The sequence below is a fragment of the Aythya ferina genome (genome assembly GCF_964211825.1).
Source record: "Aythya ferina genome assembly, chromosome: 7".
NCBI classification, from domain to species: domain Eukaryota; kingdom Metazoa; phylum Chordata; class Aves; order Anseriformes; family Anatidae; genus Aythya; species Aythya ferina.
In genome coordinates this window covers 5,286,592-5,307,751 of record NC_140302.1, presented here as the reverse complement: position 1 = coordinate 5,307,751, position 21,160 = coordinate 5,286,592, and the positions used below count along the sequence as shown (strand labels likewise).

Sequence of the window (21,160 nt, the reverse complement as noted above, 5' to 3'; positions counted from 1 at the left end):
CGTTAGGGTGGGAAGCATCCCAGCTGCTTGCAGCCCTGCTCTGCAGGAGTATTTGGGCACGGGCTGTGCTCTCTCCAAATTTTTCTGGAGATTTGTTTTCAGACTTGCTTGGGGTCTGAGCACAAGTAGTTGAAAGTGTGTGTCCTAGAACTCCTCTCCCTACAGCATCCTGCTTCCTCTGGTAACATCCTCAACAACGCTGCAGGAGGACAAGGGTTAGTTTGGGACCTTTGTGGCCCGAGACCTACAAATATTTAAGATTCATGCTTTTGTGCTCGCGCTGCTACAGGATCCTATTTCAGCTCGTGGGCTGTGCAGCTGAGCTGGGGAGTCCCAGTGCTTTTCCACGAGGCTCATCCAAGTCTTGCAGATATCTGGAATATTACCCAGGGCTCGATGATCTCCAGGGGCTGGAACGGCATTTTTGCCTGGCTTCCAGTGTTTTGTGGTCCCGTGGCTCTCAGCAAGGCTTCTTCCATCCTGAATCTGAATTGCTTTGCCCCACTCCAGCCATTGCATCACCTGCATACCCTTTGGGGGAGAAAGGTGCCCTTTGGGGGTCTAAAATCACCAGGGAAATGGGTTTCCTGGTGGCAATCAGGGGCTGCTGGTGCCTGGGGAGCTACAGCTCTGAGGAGGGCATGCAGGACAGGGACTGGGCACCTTAAAGGGTGCTCAGCTGTGGCTGGGGTCTTGCAAAGGCTTGGACAAACGGGTGCTGAGCTGCCCCTTGTCAGAGCAGCTCCAGGGGTGCTGGACACCTTCAATTTTCATCCTGCTCCTCCTGCTTTCAGGGTCTGGTGTGGCACCATTTGAGGCTAAGGGCTTATAATTTTTTCCCCTAAGTAGCTCTATCTCTGCCAAGCTCTGTTTTTGGCTGTTTTTTCCACTTCCCCTTTCCATGCTGGCACCATCTGCTCCTTGGTGGCTCCATCTCCACTACCTCGGCTCCTTGTTGGGGAGCCCGGTGGCTTGGTCTCCTTACCTCCTGCTTTTGGGCTGCTCCTGCCTGGGAGAGGTTTTGTGATGGAAAATGGTTGCTAGTCACCCCAGGCATCGTAGCAACTGGAGCTGCAGGCTCGGAGCTGCCCTAGACAAAAATAAAATAAATAAAAAATTGGGCATTTTCCATTGACCCAAGACAAATGGTGCCTTCATGGAGGAAGGATGCTGCAGCAGGGGATGTGTCCCCTTCCCAAAGACCCCAGGGTGATTGGATGTTGCCTGATATTGATATTGCCAGGTACAACTGATGCTCAGCCCCACAACTCTGTTCCTAGATGGCTTTCTGTAGGGCTACCGCAGCTGAAGCCTGCTGCCTGTACAGGGCCATGGGGTCATTTGGTTTGCTTTATGGCTCTTGGAGAGCTCGTTTCCCTTCCAAGTGGGACAAAGTTTTCTTGCCCGGACTGAAGTCGAGACGTTTCTGCTCAAATGAGATGTTTTGTTTTGGACCGGAGCCTTTGGTTATCCGATAAGCCCACACTGTCTTGCAGATAATGCTCATTTCCTATCAAAAAAAAAATAAATAAAATTCTGGCAGCTCCCAACATTTCAACTCCTTTCGTTGTTTCGGGAGAGGATTGAGCTGGTGTAAATGTGGGAAGCTTTTCTCTGGGTGTTGAGAGGAAAGCAGGCAGCATCCCGAGTCCCTATCCCCAGGTGCGGCAGTGCTCTCTGGGCTCACACCCTCCCTGCCGAGGTGCTGGCCCGTGTTTATTTAACGGGGGAATTTTTCCCCTCGCTGCAGGGAATAGAATAAAAAAGGGCAAGTTTTTTCACTGGGAACAAATCTCATTTTCAAGAGTCCTGACAAAATGAGCCATAAAATTACAATATTTCAGAGTGCTTCGTAATTCTAGCGCAGACGGCTCTTCATCATGGAATCTGAAAGCTCAGAAAATATAAAACTCATTAGATTAAAATAAACCACCTACTGCGTGGAAGAAAAGCTTATTTATCAATATCAATTTACTTCTGATTACCCTGTTCTGCAATTTGTTATTTTTAGGAATTATGATTTGTGTATTGCTCATGCCAATACATGGAGGGGGAAAAAAATTTAACTTTTTTTTCCCCCCACCTTTTGAATTGTAGTTATTGCGGAGACCTAGCTAAGGAGTCATAAGGAATTAAATGAAGAAGTGGATTCTCGGCAGTGCTTGTGGCCGGGGGAATGACAGGATGGAGAGGCTGGGATGTGTGGTAGTGGATTGGGGTGGAGGGCTTGGGGTCTGTGGGGAGCCCCCACCAGCACCACCTTGGCTCTGCAGTGGGTTTTAGGAGGGGATTCTCCCATATGTGTTTGGTGGTGACCCTCACGGCTCAGTGCCCTGTGTGTGATGGGATTCATAGAGCATCTCGGGGGGGGGGGGGGGGGGGATTGAGTCCATCTAGGAGCAGATGCTGTTGGTAGGCAGCGCTGAATGCTGATTTTTGGGGACCAGCCATGGGGCAGAGCAGTTGTTTGTTCTGTGTCCCCAGAGAAGATGCTTTTGGGGAAGGAGCAGAGAACCTGTGTACCTTTTTTCCTTGCATGAAAAAGCCACGGGGGAGGCGCTTTGATTTACACTCTCATTTCTCCTTTATGCTCCTGGAACAGCACGGAGCTAACGGGGAGGCTGCCGTGATAAATTCGAGGTGTGGATATTGCGGCGATGGCTGGGGGAGAGGGGACCAGGTGGGGGGAAAAGGGGCTGGGGGCTGCTTGGGAGCACCAGCGGCTTGAATGCGAGAGCATCTCTGGCAGCGTGGCGCAGCCGCTGCTGCTCCGACGGAGGCAATTACGGGTGTTTTGTGTGCGTGCAAACAGCTCTGCTATGCAAGCCCCCCAGCAGCGTGTGTAAAAATAACCGGTACAGGTGCACAGCCTGGAAGGCGATGCTCGAGCACCCCGGGAGTGATGCACAGCCCCAGCACAGCTCTGCTCCCATCCGTATTTCTTGGAGGGGAGATGCTGGCGGGCTCTGGGCGCGTGGCTGCCAGCTCTGCTTGGAGCAGAGTGTGCAGGGGTTGGTGGCTGCTCCTCCTAGCCAGGCAGGTGGGATCCTCCTGATGGATGTGTTACTGGCATGGGGATCTTCTGTGGGGTCTGTCTCGGAGCTGCACACCTCCAGAGCCGAAGGAGAAGCAGCTCCCAACACCCTGTGGGGGCCTCGGTAGGGAGTGATGAGGTGAGATGTGTGGGTGTCGGGCTGGTGGTTGGGTTTGGTGACCCTCGAGGTCTGTTCCAACCAAGATTATTCCGTGATTTCATCAATTATTTGGTCTGTCCATGAACCAGCATGCAGGAAAACCATGGTGGTGTCCTGTGCTTAGTGCTCCCTGCAATTTATACATGATAACTTCACTCCTAAATGTGGTGGGTGCCATTTGCGCAGCATCGCCGCACCCCTAACCGCGGCATTTCCCAGCGAAGGAGGCATCTGGTATGGGTGGGATTAAAAAGCTCTGCTGGTCTGGGGCTGCTTCCTAAACCTCCAAGCCCCCAACTCCTAAAGCAGCCGTCTGCAGAGCCATAGAGGTTCCTCCGACTCGCATCCATCACTGTTTAATACGGCGTTGTCTGCTGCCTCCCGTGCCTCGGGGACCGGTTGGGAAGTCTCTGGTTCGACGTTAGCGCCTTGGCAGCCAGGAGACCACGGTTAAGTTCCTGGAGACAACTTGCCCAGGGACATTATTATGCTGCGTGCTGCTCCGAAGGCTCCCTACAAAGAGCCTCTTCCAGGCACAAGGTGCAATTTAATATGCTCTTAGTCACAATTCTAAAGTTCTCCCCCGAGACTTCTCAATCCCGCTCCTAAATTTGCAATATTCGAGTGAACCGTCTCCGAGAGCCAGTGAAGAGCTGCACTGTTAATGAAGACAGACAAAAATCAAAATGACATTTCAGGCAATTACTTACATAATGAAGTGACTGACTCGGAATATACAATATTTAGATTTATCATGACACTCGAAAGGGATGCTGTCAGCCGCCTTTATTTCTGCATCACACAAATTGTTTTTCCACTGCCCTGTTGCTTTTTAATCGTGGTCTGTGAAGCTGGGAAATAATGTTTCCGCTCACTTGGGCTTATAGAGGCGCTGCTTTAGGAGAAAGTTAGTGCTTTCCTCGGTGGCATTCCTGTCCTACACAGTGCAAAGGGGCTCGGTGCTTTGAGCATGCATAGTTTGGGCACATATTGGGGGTGACAGCTTGAATTCTCCTGCCCTGCCTGTGTTGTGGACCTTCAAGTTTTTGGGGGGAGTTCAGCACACTGATCCTAAAAGTTAAGTAGTGCTGACCCCAGATATCTTCCCAGGCTCATGCTGAATTCCCTTACGGTGCTCCCAAAATGCACCCTGCTGTTATTCCTACCTGCATGCATCCCTTCTCCTCCTGGAGGCTCTCTCACTGTAAAATAGCTGAAGAAATTAGAATTTAAGGCCTTTTCTGCGGAAATGGTGACAGAGTTGTTATGAACTGTCTTCTCTGACACATCTATCAGTAAAAATAAAATACACGTAGCTATTACTCCGAGGCTCCTGGAGGAGCATCCGCCCCTTCCTGCAGTGCTGGGGCTGGGCTGGGGGCTCCCCAGCAGGGCGAGGAGGCTGCTTTATATCCCCGTGGCTTATCCCCTGCAGGGGATGGGTGAACGTGCTTTGGAGGTGAGCATAAAACATGCTCAGGGTCTGGCTGAGAGTAGGTGTAGAGTCCTCTGGCTGGGTTAATCCTGCTTTGATTTAGTGCCCATGGTTGGGACTGCAGGGAAAGGGAAAAAAGTGGTGGTGGCCCCTCAGGGCGTCAGCAAACCCCGCTCTGGAGCTGTGGCTGTGGGCAGAGGGAATGGGAAGGAACCGAGCGAGCCGTGGAGGTGCAACTGTTCAGCTCCTTGGCTTCCCTGATGTGCTTTGAGGTTCCTCGGTGAAGCGTCCTGCAGAAAATCTGAGCTTTGGCAAAATGTCCATGTGTCTAATGGGCCAGCTGGGGCAGGACTGCGTCCCTCAGCTCACTTTGGGTAGGAGAGGCAATATCCATGGTGTCCGAAATTAACGTTGAGTTTCTCCTTTGGCAGGAACCATGAGGCGTCCCGCTGCTGCCAGCAACCTTCTGCTGTGCCTCCTAGCCCTGGAGCTGGTCCCTCTGGGTAAGTAGGGCTCACGGCTGGTACCTGTCCTGCTTGGCATCCAGGCCGTGCACTGGCTGCTTTTTTGGGCAGACCCTTCTGGAGGAGGGCAGGTGGGATGGAAGAGGAGGAGGAGCAGGATGTGCTGGCGGTTCCAGCAGATGCTCCTGGTGTATCCGAGTGGGAAAACCTTGGCAACTTCCAGGTGTGGGCTCAAGGGGTCACATCTGGTGGTGGACGTGGTGGCAGGCACGGTGTTTGGTCACCTCATGCACCTAAAACCTGCAGGCAGTCAGAGGGAGCAGACAAAAGGTGAGGATGGAAGCCGGAGGCTCGTTAGCTGTTTAACAGCAGAGGTATTACTGTAACACGTGGCAGGACTCTCCCTGTGCTTTCAACAGCAAAATGATTACCTGAACGGCGCTGTAATATATGCCGTGCGGGAAATAACTCCTCTCCGAGCTGCTCAAGCTCTCCTGCAATTCCAGCTGGAGCAAGTGCCAGCTCGCAGGAGAGCGCAGGGCACGCAGAGACAGGGCTGTGGTGGATGCTCTCCCTCTTCGGTGCCTGTGTTTCTGGCAGGGGACCCCAGGGCTGAGCCTGGCCACCTCTGGGACAAGTGTATGTCGGGACAAGAGCCTCCTGGTGTCACAGACGTGCCACCAGGTTGTGAAACCACCTCGGGTGTTATCCCCTAAGCCTGCCTTGGTGGTGATCCCTTGGAGCCTGCTGGTGTCCCCTGGGGTGGGAGGTGACAGCCTTGCTCTTCCTTGCGAGCTCCTGCCTCTCTTGAGTGCCATGCTCCAGCATACAGCTCCCCTGTGCTCGGACACCAGCCTTTTAAATGCGTTCTGCTGCCCGACGTGGCTGCATTTGGAAGATTTAACTTATTTTTGGTATACTACTAATATTAAGAAATGTGATTTAAAGCCCAGCAGCATGCAGAACCCTATGGGAAGGGCTGCTCGGTGCCACCTGGCCCTGTCAGAAGCTGCTGGCCCTGTGATGGCCAGCAGGTCCAAGCAAGCTCCAAAGCCTCCCAAGATGCCATTAGCTCCAAATAACCCAACCAGGCATGGGAGATTTGAGCTGAGACCTCCTCTTGCCTCTTTCTACCTGTCCCTAACGAGGTGATGGCATGGGGGCTGCGCTCCCACTCCTCCAGCTGCCTGAAAAAGGGAGCAGAAATAAGCGAGCCTGGTTATTAGAGGTGAAAGGAGGCAATTAGAGGGAAAGGCGATTGTGCCGCGGGAGGAGGGAGAGAGACGCGCGAGGCTTTGCAGGGATGGCTGACAAGGCGAAAGGCTCTCAGCCGTGGGAGCAAAGCAAGGTATTAATCACGCGCTAAAACAATAATTGATGCTCTCGGTCCCCCTCTGCCTCCACCCTGCCAAGGAAAATGCTGAAAAAAGAAAGGTTGTGGCTTCTGTAGGAGCCATCCCTGCCCTTCTGCAGCCAGGTTTGGGGTTGGTCTGGGGGCACCCCTCACCATCCCTGCAGCCAGCGGTGCCTGATCCCCCTCTCTGCCCTGAGCTTCTTCTGCCCTTGCAAGGCCACTAAAAAAAATCTGATTTTTGTCCTCTTCCCAGGCTGGGGCAACCGGCTGCCCTACTTCATAAACTACTTCTTCGACACCTACCTGCTGATCAACGAGGACACCCCTGTGGGTAAGTGCTGTGCGCCGGCGGGATGGGCCTGCCAACCCCACACTGGGCAAGGCTTTTAAAAATAAATAATAATAAAAAAACAGCAATTCAACGTGATGGTTTGGGGCTCTTTTGGCCTGTGGGTTCAGACTGGTGGCTGAAGTTATGGCTTGTCCTTTCTGGCTGCCCAAGTGGGATGGGAAGAGGGCACATGCTTGCCATGGAGAGCTTTTGGTTTGGTCTTCTCCATGCTCAGTGCAGTGTCTTTTGAAATACTCTGCAGGTGGGAAGATTAAGCTGATTTATTCCTTTTGTGGCTGTTAGTTGCTGGGTGAATTACCCCGTGTGCTGTGGGGAGAGGTGTTTTGGTGTTTTCCCAGTCGGCCTGGGGCTGTTACCCTGCTGCTGCAGCTTGGTCCTGGGTGGCAGCGGGCTCCTGATGCACCCAGGGCGCAGGGATGGGAGCAGGATCTCCAGAAAGAGGTCATAACTGAGTGTGCTGGGAGAGCTTTTGGAGGGGAGGGAAGACAGCCCTAGTGCATTTGTCCCTTTGGGACAGCTCATGGTGGCCCTGCAGCAGGTGGTGACCACCAGGGACAGATCAGTGCCCCCTGCTTGGGTCCGTTCTCCACGTGCTCAGGCTGGTGCTGAGATGCTGCCCTGCTCCCAGCACCTGCTTTCCCTTTCCTCCTGCAAATACCCGAGCGTGCAGCTGCTGGAATACACTGCCAGGGACCTGGGAGTGTGTGCAGGGTCGTGGTGCACGTCCATGTGTGTGTTGGTGCCCTTGGATGCAAAAAAAAATAATAATAAATCTTGGTTTTCTTCTGATTGACAGGTGTAGCTTATTTTTATTTCTTTATTTAGCTGGTGATTGGTTTGTAGTAAATGCAGAAATCGACCTGGTCGTTCTCGGCCTCTTTCCAGGCTCTCAGTCCATTAAACTTGTGCTCTTCAATCAGGGCTCATGACTGGCTTTTAATGCTGGAGGAATCGATTGTGAGCCCTCGTGAGCAGCAGCGGAGGGCGGCCAGGAGGTGATGGAGGCCCCTTCTCGTGTGCTTCCACCTCCACCTCCTGCTTTCTCTGGCCGTACAGTTGCATGGCAGCCTCAGCAGACTGCTCGTGCTGTGCCCAGATTGTCACCAGAGCTCTTGGGGGCTGGAGGAGTCTCCTCTAATGCTTGTTCAATTCAACCATCACATCCAGCAACGCCAAGAGGTTTTTGTCTTGTCTCGAGCTTCCCCCCGATTGCAGCTTTTGCAGGGTTTGGGGTGGTGTCTGAGCGAGTAGGCAGGGTCTGGAGTCTTGCTGCCTGGTTTTGGAGAGATGCTCCTGGCTGCTGAGGTCCGTGTGAGGAGCATCTTGAGGGAAAGGTCTGTTGGAGCAGCCGCAGCCTGTCTGGAGAGCTCGGTCCTGCAGCGATGCTCAGGTTTATTTGCAATGCCAAACACCACTCAGAACTGCTGCTTGGGTGACTCTACTCACGTTACTGCAGGAAGCAAGCTACGAGCAATGCAAAGACAAGGAAGGAATGCAGTGGGAATATTTTCTGTTTTTTTTTTTTTTTTTTTTTTTTTAATTTTATTTTTTCCCCCTGCCTGTGTTATTTCTCAAGCCCCTCTACTGCCATCCCATAGCGGTCATTTCCTACCTGGCTCCTTTCCTTCCCCCAGTGTGCTCCCTGATTGCCAGCATCCTCAGCAAATACACTTAGTGCTGAATTTGCCCCAGAGGAAGTCCCTGGGAAGAAAGCAGCTGTGCAGATGTAGGAGTGAGAACTAGCTGGAAACAGCTTAATGGAAATGCTTCCTGACCAAGCACACAGCTCTTGAAGTACTTGAGCTTGAAATACCTTATGGGAATTGGACTGAACTTCTATTTTGGTGGAAAATGGGGAAAGGTTTCTGACAGTCTACTTCTCAGTTGAGATATTGTGTGAATAAAATCGTTCCTGGAATTACTTTGGGGCTTGATTTTATTTTTTTCCCCTAAACTTTGTATGATGTTGTACAGAAATGAAATTCACTCTTAAGAATATTGGCGCTCTGGGATTTGGTTCCCAGATGCACCGGAGGGAAATGTCAGCCTTGAAACTGTTGACAAACAACATTTGTGTTTTCTTTTTCGGTGCTGCTGTTGTTGGTTTTCTCTGCTGCTGGTCGATGCTGTCAGAGTTAGGTGTGTTAACTCTGGAAAGGCATCATCTGGCAGCACCCTTCTCGTGTCCCAGCTGGGGTGTGAGTAGCAGAACCATGCATGGCACCTTTATTTGAGAAATAATGTGGATTCTTGAAGTCTTAGAAGTGAAATTACAGAAAAATATAATTTAAAAAAAGTGATTGCAATGTGCCAAGCAAGGTCTGAAGCTCCCCCTCAGGTCCTGGTACCCTCCTGCAGCATCCCCAGTGCTTGGTGCACCGGGTGCTGGTGTCACTAGCAGGAGGGAGGGCTCAGCCATCCTTGTGCGGAGTGAGGCCCCTTGGTGCTGAGCCAGCTCCGGGTGCCTCCTTCCAGCCCTCTCCCTGCCTCCCTGTGGCTGGGCTCGGGCACACCTAGCACCAAACGAGCATCCCTGCACGCTGCGTGCGATGCCTAGAGGAATCTTAAGCAACAATTAAGAGATCATTCCCCCTCTAATCACTTACAGGAGTAAATTAGTCTTGTCAGGAGCTATTAAGACGGAGAGCTCGGAATTCATTAGGCGAGATCGGGACTACGGAGCTGCTGGCGCTGCCGCCAGCCCGGGCTGATTAATTCCTCTGAAAACATCATCAATGCCCATCTGTTTCATTTAGGTCCGGGGAGAGCAATTTTCAGGTGGACTGACCCTCTAGTCAGCTAGTTCACCCAGAAGTAATGAAACACACACAGGCGGAGGGGGAGCGGGGGGAATCCGGAATGTGAGCGGGAGGAGGGCGAGAGACACTGAACGGGGGTGGGAGGGCAGGAGGAGGAGGAGGAAGGGTGATGAAGGGGTGCTTGGGGCATGAACATGCTGCGTGGATGCTGGGGACGTCACGGATGATGGGAATTTGGGGATAAAGGGAGAGGTGTGCTGGTTTTTTTGACTCTCCCCTGCTATTTGGACCAATGCATCAGAGGAAACGGGGCACCAGGAGAGCCCGTGCCAGCTGCGGGTAGCCAAATTGAGGTGTTTTCCACCCAAAGGAATAGCTGGTTAACAGCCTTGAGAGCGAGCTTCCAAGAGAGGGACTGTCTGTCTTTATTGTGCTACTGACTGCCTTAAGCAAAATCATTCCAAGGGCCATTTCATTTAATCCCACACCTTTTAGAGGTGGGTAATGGAGAGCAGCGTGGATATTGACGCCGGTGGAGTGCCAGAGGTCTGGCGAGGGGATGCTCTTCGTCAGCATCACGAGGAGGTGGTGTTACTGTAGGAAGGGGTTCCTCAGGAGGTGGAGATCAGCGTGGCAAACCTTTTCTGGGGCTTTTATAGCCCTGGGGGGGCTGTATTTGCTGCTATCCCTGGGGGAAAGCTTGAGGTGGGGAGCTTCAGCCCAGGCTTCAAGTGGTGCTTCTGCTCCTGAAGATGCACAAAGGTGTAAGAATGTTTTGGGGCTGAATTTGGGGTATGCAGTACCTAAATATCTTGTGGCAGGAGCTGTGTTTTGCCCCGAGGCAGGGATTTGGGGAGGGGAGGATGGGGCACCCTTGGCTGCCCCCGGTGCTGCTCCTAAAGCTTGCCCTGAGGTGGGCAGTGGGAGAAACAAAGCTGTGGGGGCTCAGCTCCTTCTATTTGGGGTCCCACCCTCCTAAAACAATGCTATATTAGTGAAATGCAGCAACTGGGGTCTAATTACCCAGAAAATGGGTTTGCTATATGCAGGACAGGATTCAGAAAATGAAGATATTGGATCTGTAAGCAGCTTCATGACCACCCCTCTTGGATTCACCTGAGTTTCTGTGAAAGCTTTCAGGCCTCAGCACCTGGCAAACTGTGTGACAAAGGCCGTTTGGATGAGCACAATCCCACTTTCCCTTTGTCAAAGCATCACGGGGACAACCTGGTCTCAAACTAGGAGAGGGGAGTGAACTTGGAGGACCTGCATCTTCTGTAGGTCTTGCTGGGGTCAGGTGATGAGGGATGGAAGGGAAACCCACCAGGATTTTGTTGCAGGTCTTGGCCGCCCCCAGGCAACGTGAGCACGGGGAGATGCCAGGAGAGGTGCTCAGGGCACATGGGATGCCCAGCAGGAGGAAGGCTGGGCTCCCTTGGGACTCCAGCCTGGGCTGCTGCTGTTTTATTTCACGTTATTTCTGGGTAGGAGAGTGCTTGCAGCTGGGGCTCTCAGCTCTTGGCCCCTCCAGCTTGCTGGGATCCTCTCCTCTGAGCGTTATTAGCAGGAGGCTTCCAGCACCTGGTGGGGTGCTCAGCCCCAAAGCCGGCTGCATCCTCTCCTGGGCTGAGGACGTGTGCTCTGCTCCTGGCCCCGCTGCCTCTCCCGAGGGCAGGTGCTGTGCTTTCTGAGCAGGTGACTGATGGGAGGTATTACAGCTTGCCTCTGTCCCCATTTGCTGCATGGAACTTCTGCTGAGCTGGTAAACACGCTGCAAATAGCTCCTGCTTCGGGAACAGGGTGGGGATGCTTGGGGGGAAAAAATCCATCTCGTTTGGGAACTTGCACTGCCACTGCAGGAATGTCAGTGCAGCCAGGAAGGAGAGCTTTGGCCAGGAGGATTGTGACAGTGTGGCCTGAATTTCTGCAGGGAACAGCCCAGGCCCTGACTTCTGAGAGCTGGAGCCCGCCCAGGGCAGGCAGCACCGAGCATGCTGCTCCCTCCTCTCGAAGGGAATTGGGGAGAAAAGCTGGCTTTCTGGGAAAATCCACACTGGGCTCTGAAGCATGCGGCTGTTTCTCCAGCAAGCTCATCAAAAGGAGTCGTGGTGGCCACTCGGAGCCTTTTGGGACCGAGGGTTGCTTTCCAAGGGGCTAGGAAGAGGGATTTGCTGTCCGGCAAGCGGGGTGGCCCAGTGGTGAGTGTGGCTCGGAGACGACGTGTCCCTCCGATAGATGTATCCCTCTGATTGCCTGGATTCCCCGTTGCACTTGGCTGCAGTTTCCAAGGCAATCATCTCTTCCATGGCATCCTTTCAGCGCAGGTCCTGAGCAGGCAGATGCTTTGGCACCCGGGTGAGGTCCCCGGGGGTGCCGGGCCACTCAAGCTGCTGCTGGAGATAGGGTTATCTAAGCCCTGCCTGCTGCTTTGATCCCACAGCTGGAGGCATCTGCTGGGGACGTGGTGGCACTTCCCTGGTGCAGAGCTGGAAGGACACGAGCTGTGGCACTCCGGTTTTGACATCCTGACTGCGTAAAGAGCCTCTGAGCACCACGGGATGGAGCCACGAGCAGGGCATGTGGCTTTTGGGGAGGTTGCATGGGGTGTGCTGTCGTGCCCCTCCTGCTCAGCTACCAGGTGCCAATAATAAAAAAGAGAAAATTCACTTTGTGTGCATGCACCGTGGGGTTAAAAGCCATGAAGGCTTGTGGCCTGAATGAGGTGCTACTTGGGAGTGCAGGAGGTGTGCCACAGCTCCAAAGCCTTGTGGCAGCTCCTAGAGGGGTGGGGAGAGCAGGAGCCCACCAAGGTAGGGCTGTTTGATGAAAAAGGGTGGCATTTTGGGGAAGGGGACCCATGCACGGTCTTGCTGAGGATGCCACCTGCCTTCCCTTCAGCCGTGCTCCTTCCAGAGCAGTGTTCAGCTCTGGCCATGCCTTGCAGCTCTCCTCTGCAGCCCCGGCTGTGCCAAGATGTTTCCCCACGCTGAGCTAGCAGGAAAACTGTCCCTGCTTTTACATATTTATTTATTTATTTATTTATTTTTGCATTACTTTGCTGCTGCCTTAAGTGCTGAAAGGGCTCCACAAATGCTCCAAAGAAAAGCCAGCAGCCTTCCCAAAAGGCAAGGAGGGAAGGTGCAAGTGAGAGCCCAGCAGCCCCAGGACCTCCCCCAGCCCAGCTACAACAGCCCCTGCTGGGGGGCAGCTGCAAGGGGGGCAGGGTATATAAGGCATAGGGTGGAGAAATAGGGCTGGAGCCGTCTTTTTGCTCAAATCAGCTTGAGTTGATGGTAAAAACCTGCTGCTGCTTGTCAGTAACCCCCAGGTGGGGGCTGAGCACACAGCACAAGGCAGTAGGGCATGGTGGGGGATGTTTTTTGGCTGGCTGCACAGTTTGGGGACCATGTGGCAAGCATCCCATCCTGCACATTGTGCTACCAACGCGGGGGCAAAACTTACAGAGAGGTAAGAAGCCGTGGGGTTGTGTCGTTGCTGTTTACCTGGTAAGAAAAAGGGGCTTGACAAGTGCAGGCAGACCCTCGGCTCCTCAACGTGCTTCCTGCCGGCTGCTTTTAGCTGGAGGTCTGGGGATAAATCCAGCCGGGGGGTCCAAGGTAGGGTGGATGATGCCCTTGGGATCTCCAGGCAGAGCTGTGCGCTTGCTGGGAGCAGCCCCGGGTGCCCACCATCAGCCCCGCAGGGGAGTGCGTGCCTGCCCGTGTGCAGCTCGCAGAAGTGATTTGGCCTTTTCCGAAGGGATAATTCGAGATGAATATGCTGGCCTCTGGCTGTGAGGGAGATTGAGGTATTTTTTGAATACAAAGTCTGTTTTCGCAAGGTTCATTACGGGCACGGCTGCGAGTGACTGTTCTCCTTTGGAAACGCGAGCTGTAAGAACATCACCTTCATCTCCAGTATTAATTGAAAGCAATATTACCCTCTGCTGACTATTTACTGTCTAAAATTGGATTTGCAATCTTCTTGGGTCAGAGCCGATAAGTGCTCTGCGAAGGGCCAGGCTTGTAACGACCCTAATGAGCAACAAATATTTGAGGAATATTTCACAAAGCCTGATTAAAAGGGATTTCTCTTCTCCTAACGAGCCCTTCTGCTGCTGTTTGTTGTGAGAAGGCCCATCGACGAAACCGTTTGTTGAGCTTTAGCAAATACGGCACCAGAAATGAAAACTTTAGGCTCTGGAATTAGTTATTCCCAACACCAGGAACCTTAAGAAAAAAAAAAAAAAGCCCCTTCATTAAATTAATCACTTCATCAATCACTTAAATCTTCATATTTGCTTTGCTAATTAATGCTTACGTTTAAAATGGGGAAGAGGGAGAGAAGGCAAAGTATGTTTGCAGTGTGGACTCGTTAACCTTGCTTTAGGTAACTTCATCAAACTGTTTGCAGCTCTGATCTCGCCACCCCTCACGTTCGCCTGCGAGCTCCTGCATGCTGGCAAACCCCTTTTAAAAGAAACAGAAAGATGTGTGCTTATGGTAATGAGGCCTAAGTTCATTTTTATGTATGAGGTGACTTTGGTGGCTTTAATCCAAGTTACCTGCACCGGGCTGTCTGTAGGGGCTTTGTTCATGGGCTGGCTTTTTGCTGGGCGAGCAAGCTATGGGTGACGGAGGGGGAGAAGGTGGGGCAGAAACACTGAGTAGTCTGGATCCAAAAAGACCTCCCAGATCATGGCATCCAGCCAGCAGGTCACTTTTTTCCACCAAACCTGGAGAATAGGAGGAGAAAGTGAGGAGACAAGGCATGGGCAAAGAGGTCAACCCAAGGAAGCGCCATGCAGGTGCCACCTCCTTGTGACTCTGCACCCTGTGTAAAAGGAAGGATTTTGGTAAATACCCTCAGTTTCCTCTGTAGGCACAGCCGAGCAGTTGAATCTCAGAGTGTGCTGGCTGTTGTTGTACATTTAGAGCAGCAATAGAGAGGCTGCAGCTTCTTTTCTCCTTTTACTGCTTTGCTCTCATGTGCATTTGGCACGCTGAGCCCCACCACCTTGGTCCTGGCCCTCTGAGGCTTCAGTATGTCCTGTGGCACAGGAGAGCTTGAAAAAAATATAAGGAGCTATACAGAATAAGTGTGGATGCATGTGTGTGCTCAGATCAGGAGGTTACTTAGCTCTCTTGGAGGTCAGGATGTCCTAAGGGCCACCTGGAGCCCAGTGCTATAGGGAAATGCATACCTGCACAGAAAGTGGTTATTTTTGGTGAGGAGTTTTGGGGAAAGTGAGCTGTTTTTTCCCTCTGAGCCTATCAGTAGGGCCTTTTAGAACAACAACAAAATAAAAACTAAAAAAAAAAAAAAAAAAAAAAAAAAAAGGAAAGAAAAAGCTATGATGAGAAGAAGCAATAACCAGGCCTACGCATACCAGATTGGGAGCTTGGTATATTTGGGCTGTGCGAGTTTAAAAAAGAAAAGGCTGCTCCCAGCCTGGCGCTGCAGTGAAGTGGCAGCTGCTGGGAAGGGATGGCTTGGAGACGGGCTGGCATCCAGCAGTTTGCACCATCGTGAGTTTGTCAATGAAATAGCACGGAGGCAGCATCCAGCTCCTGAGCCAGCCAGGCAAGGTGGGAAACAGCTCGAGGCGCTTCCCAGGGGTGCCCATGCTGCTGAGAAAGGTACTCCACAAGAGCCACAGTTGCTCTTTTTGCAGCAGTTTCAGGCTTCTAGACTTGTGAAAAATTAACCTTTAATTAAACTTTCCATACCTGGTCACCATGGAAATAGTACTTTTTTTTTTTTTTTTTAATAAAAGTATTCGTTATTCCCCATCACCTCTGCATTCCTATTGTTGCTTCCTGGTGGTCGGTTCTGTAAAAACAAATGGGCAAATCCACCTGCCTCAAAATTGTTTTAAGCAATTAACATGTGAAAATTCAGCTAGCTATTCCTCATTCCAGGGGAAAAAAAAATAAAAATAAGCAGGTAGAAGCGAGCCGTTGTGGAGCACATGCGCGTGCCGTGCGCTGAGATTGCGGGATGAAAGCCTCGCTGTTGGGAAGCGTCTGTGCAGAAAGCTGCCCCCAGCCTGGTGGGTGTTATTAGGGATATTTAACCCTTCTCAGGGCAAAATCCTATTTGTGTAAAGCAGCTCGTGCCAACGCATGCATCATTACAGCCTCCCCAGTGCCACCTCGGCTGCGTTGGCTGTGTCAGAGATGGGTTGTATCTCAGTTTTGTTGCAGTTTGCTGATTTGGGGGGATGTGCAGGATTTTTGGGGTGGTCACCTTGACGTTGTGGTTTTTAAACCACATTATCGCAGCCTGGTGCTAATGCACCTCTCTGCGCCGGCTGGATTAATGCGCTTGATTGGCAGCGGGAGTTAATAAATTGGTTCCTCCTGTCAAAGCGCTCCTGCGTGCTGATGGCTTTTGAATTAACTGTAACCACTCGGGGGAAAAAAAAAGATCGAGACAGCATTGTTGGACGATTCAATGAAAACATCTGCTCAATTTGCAGCGGTGGTCAAAGGAGTGAATGCGCGCCACGTTCCCTCTCTTAAAGATTTATTAGTATTGCCCTTTACGCAAGGGGGAAAGATTTCAAACACTTGACATTTAATGGTTAGTAACTCAATTTTATTCCATTCATCTGCATTGATTTGTCAAGTTCCTGCTCGGGTGAGCCTCCCGCGTTGTATCGTGCAGGTTGTCCAATTCAGGGGGTGATGCAGTCCTGGGTTCCTCCTTTTCTACCTGAGCACGGAGGAATCTCTTTATTTTTTTTAAGTGAATATTAGGCTTGAGGAGGGATCTCATCCCACAGAGCTCAGTGCCCTTACACTAACAGCAGCGTGGCTTCGTTTCCTACTCTGCTGCTCAGTTTTAAATGGTTAAATTACAAATAGGCTGGGGGAAGAGGCTTAGAAATGCAGAGGGTCCTAGGGAGAATAACAAACAATCCAGAGTGAGGGGAGAAGCGAGGAGCGTGCTCGCAGGCAGAGATTAATGTTTGTTACTAATGATTTTGGGAAACAGAGGGGAAGAAATAGAGATGGCAGAAGAATATAAAACCACCAGCACTGCGGATAGGCAGCCTGACTCAGGAAGTGCTCCTTTTCCCATCTGACCACTGCATCAAATTAAACACATCCTACCAGATAAAATGATATTTTGGTGTAAAAGACTAAAACATTAGCGTAAAACTCAGCTCAACAGGATGGAAAAGTAGGGAGCTGGTAGTATGAGCCCTTTGCAAGTGCCCTGTACCCTCATTTCAGCCCAGGATGCCTGTTTGTATTCAACATTGAGCATGTTTAGGCGAGAGATGATGCTTTTCCCCGTGGGGAAGCACAGAAACCTGTTGCAGCCGCTGGGATGCTGTCTGCAGGCCCATTAGGTACGGGGCTGGGAGGGATGGGTTGTGGGGAGCACAGCAGCCGTTACACAAGTGCTTCGGTGGAGTTGTGGAAATAGTCATAAATTAGGGCTTTGCATAGACGACAGCAAGAAAAATAAAGTTCCCCGGCAGGTATCGTCGCAATGGGGAAGGATGCTCCAGCAGAAACCATAAAAATTTGCAGAATCCTCTAAATTCTGCAAGAATCCTCTGGAAGGGGCAGAGGAGGGGGATGCTCCGGGGTGGATTTTGGTTGCAAAATGGCACAAATGGTTGTGAGGGGCGGGCTGGGCGAGAGGCTTGTCCCTGCCTGTCCTGCCCCTGTTATCCCTAAACCCACCACGCTGTAAAAGCCGAAGCAGCCCCAGGTGGTTGGGTAATGGCATCTTTAATTGGGCTCTGAACGAGATTAACTTCTTATCTGACAGCCTGACATCTTTATTGTTATTAATATGTGAATAATACAGTGGTTTTTTTACGTGTAACTTTGATAGCAAGTGTTTTGTTCCTGTTTAGCTCTGTTGTGTCAGTGAGCCACCTTTGGAGGTCCAGGCTCTGAGAGCAGGGACGAGGTCAAGGGGTGCTGCTCCTATTTCTTTCTTTTTTTAAATGCTTGTTGTCTTTGTATTGCATTATTGTTTTGAACTGGGTGCAGAGCTGGTGGCAGGTGAGCCCTCCAGTAAGCCTGGGCAATTTTTCTGGGTTAGGAGGGTCTGGGATCGCCTCCCCAAAGGGAGGAGGAAGAGCTGCAGGCAGGCAGGGATGGCAGATGCTGCTCCAGAGAGATTATCGTGGTCCTGAAACCTGGAGAGAGGGTGGCAGCCCCATTAACCATTCAAACTCCTCTGAAAATCAAGGGCTTTTCCCCAAATTGCTCCCTCGAGTGATGCTGGGGCAGGAGGTGGCTGCAGCCCGCCGGCCCCACAAGAAGTGCTTTGTGCCAGGTAACTGGCTGCTGAGCAGGACAGCAAGGTCAGGAGTGCCTTTGCCTGGGAGAGCTTCAGCCAGCACTTCTATCAAAACCAATATTAATTTTCCCTAATTAGGAGCTGCAGCTAATGAGTGTCACAGCTAATTTACCTCATCCGTAACGAGGGAGAGGAGGGGGTCCGGCGCTGGGAGCAGGGGCTGCAAATCTGGCTCCTCTGTGCTTTGAAGAGGCCCTTTTCTTTTTGGGGTGGATCTCTGAGTTTGTGATGAGCTGGACGAGTGTGGCAAGGCACGGGCAGGTTTGTAGGGCTGCTTCTTCTGGCTGGCAGCTTGTTTGGTCCATACACGCTGCCCTCAAGGGCTGTGGGTAGTGCCACAAACGTTGCCAAATGGTACTAATAAAAGGCAAAAAATAAGCTGGAGTTACTCCTGTTAGTCCTTTAAACAGGAAAACTGTGTCCTTCCAAAGTGGCTCGGGTTTTATAATCCACTGCTTCCTAAACAAGTTGGAGACGACGAATTATCCACAGAGATTATTGTTTTAAATAAGAATACGCTGGAGAAACTTATGGTCTGCTTCTGCACAGTCAGAGACAGCCAAAATCAACTGAATAAATGATTCATGGGATTTATTCGCGTTGCCCTGACTAAGCCTGAGAAGTCTCCTTTGTCTGGATAGGTCCATTGTGCCAGCAAAGGGACAGGCTGGTGCATGCTTTAGGGGGAGATGAGAGCTGTATGATGCCTCATCCGAGGCAGCTCTCCCACCAGGAGGATGCTGAGGCCATGGGGAAGGGGTTTGGCTCCTGGGCATGCCCTAGGAGCTCGCATGGAGAAGTGATGTGTGGAGAAGAGCCTCTCCTGGTGACATTCTCAAGGAGAGCATCTTGGATTTTGTTAAAGCTGGTGCTCTGCAAAATTGGTACCCAGTCAAAAAGGAGGAAGAGTAAGAAATAGAGCAGGAGGTGGCCTGGTGGCCTGGTCCTTGGTGGTGTCATCCTGGTGGCCAAGCTACCTGACGGGGCCTTTGTTGTATGGCCAAATATTGGCACAAATTAAGCAGGCAAATGGCTCCCCCCTCCTTGCCACCTCCTACCGTGCCCAGCCTTGGTAGCTGCAGTGACAGGGCTGTGTGCTGTGGGTAACGAACATGAATTAATTGCTCCACAGCTGGACCCTGCTCTGAGCAGCCAGACTAGCTCCCTAGTATATCAGCCGTACTAGAGGAACACCTGGGAAATCCTAGGGGGAGAGCCCATGGCAGAGAGCTTACACAGCATGACTCGGCTGCCTTGGGATGACAAATACATGGGGTTTTATGGGGGTTTTTCTAACATGCAGATGAAGTTGTATTTCAAGGTTTACCCCAATTCTTACAGCACCTGTTGGAGCTGCAGCACCAGTCACCCAGCAGAAATAAATAAGTGTGGTGGTGACAGTGAAATATAAGCGAGCGCCGGCAGCCGTGAACTCCTCGGTGGTATTTGTGCACAGGAGATGTAGCCTCATGCATCAAACTCCCTGATCCTGCTGAGGGAGGAAAAGGAGAGAGGGAAAAGGCTTGGGAGATTGGGCATTATGTTGCAAACCTCTTGTCCCAGCTGAACATGAGGGGGTGAGGCGCACGATGCTGGGTCAGACGATGGGTGAATGTGTGTGCATGCAGAAATGCAAAGCCCAACCTATTGAGGATTTAGGGTTTGGGGGTGAAGGGGCTCCCGAAGCCACTTTTTGCTAGGTGTGAGGCTGCAGCTGGGGCTCTGCTGGCATCTACCCCTCCCCTGCTCGCCTGCGTGCCCTTTGCTGGGGGCCAAGGTGGCTGAGAAACTTTCTCTGCACTTGGTGCCCAGGAAAAGCGACCTTCAGGCAGAGTTCTTGGGCAAAAAGCTTCCCCATCCGTGACAGATTTGCCTATAAATCTCCGGTATTAATGCCCAGGTTCCCAAGGTCTGTCATCCTGCGTGCCGGCGAGCCACGTGAGTTGCTCAAAAACAAGGCGCCGAACTCATCAGTCATCCCCGAGGCACGGCGGGGAGGTGGTGCTGCGGAGGGGGAGGCTGGGGGAAGCTGCAGGCTTCTGGTCTGGGGTATGAGGGACAGACAGGAGAACCCCCCGGGCTGGGAGCACACCTGGGCATCCCAAAATCTGAGCAGACTGAAATTATATCATGTGCAAGGGAGGTGGAAATGCTTTGTGCAAGGGCTTTACCCACTTGGTTTGCTTTTGAAAACTGGGGGTGAAGGGGTTCAGGTCTGGAACATGGTGATACCCATGGGATCCCAAACCCTATGCCCTGGGCTTTGGGGTTTCATCCCCAGTGCCCTCTCTTCTCGCTCCCTGGCCTCACCATTACACCCCAAATCACCCCGTGCCCTCCAGGAGCTTGCAGCCAGCTGCTGCCCACTGCAGGACGATGCTGCTGCAACCAGTGGCATTGTTTTATTTATCTGTGGGTTGTTTTTTATACAACCATCTTCATGAATAATTCTGAAAGTGTCTCTTTTTTTATGGAAGGAAGTTGATTTTAAAATAGACTCAGCATGAGCATCTCTTATTGGTACAGGTATTAAGCAAGTTATGAATTTCTTGCACTTTGGGTCCTAGGAAAATCCTCTCCTTATTCTGTTCTCACTCGCTGTTGGTTAATAAGGCTTATTAGCACTCTTTAATAATGACAGATGTAATTGCAGCCTAAATTTTAGGAGCTGCATAGGCCAGGGTCCTCTCTACATCCTCGCAGGGGTGAGGGCTGGAGCAAAGTGCAACCAAAAGGAGGAGGAAGAGGAGTGTTGGTCTTTAGTGGGAAGGAGGAAGAGAGGTGTACTGCTTGCTGGTGGGATGAAAATGCTCACCACCACAGCATGAAGTCCTTTATGTGCCTGTAGTGTGCTTGGCTCGGTGGCCTGAGTCTAGTTGGGGTTTTTCTTTGGGGTTTTTAGGCACAGCTTATGATGGAGATGGGCAGCACCTGGGGCGATGTGCCTTGTGCTGCAGCATCCCCGGTGCACCAACGCCTGCAGAAATACCCAACAAACATGACATGGATGTCAGGGCAGAGGTGGCTGGGGCTTGGCTCTTCCTCTCAGACATGTGCAAGCAGCTGCTAAATTCGGTGGTCAGTACCCATTTCTCCCTCATTAGGGCTTCAGGGGAAAGAGCAGCCTTGAAAGTCTTTCCTTGGAGCAATCGAAAGAAAAAAGCCTAAAACTGTGACTTATTGGATCACTTCTCTGCATGGATTTCCACTTTTAGAACAGCCTGTGAAACCTCAGTGATTGCTTCCTTCTTGCCTTCAAACAGCCCGGCAGCTG

The 21,160-nt window shown here is 51.6% G+C and overlaps 1 protein-coding gene across 4 annotated transcripts in view; it reads left to right on the top strand.

Annotated features, from left to right (window-relative positions):
- The window catches only part of CDH23 (cadherin related 23), a 129,035-nt gene that overhangs the window by 3,393 nt on the left and 104,482 nt on the right, over positions 1 to 21,160 (top strand). For all 4 annotated transcript variants that reach the window (XM_084525093.1, XM_084525090.1, XM_084525091.1 and 1 more), the window contains exons 2-3: positions 5,061 to 5,132; positions 6,701 to 6,778. In XM_084525093.1, the coding sequence (XP_084381219.1) occupies positions 5,066 to 5,132; positions 6,701 to 6,778 (145 nt within the window). In that variant the 5' untranslated portion in view covers positions 5,061 to 5,065. The remainder of the gene's footprint in view (positions 1 to 5,060; positions 5,133 to 6,700; positions 6,779 to 21,160) is intronic.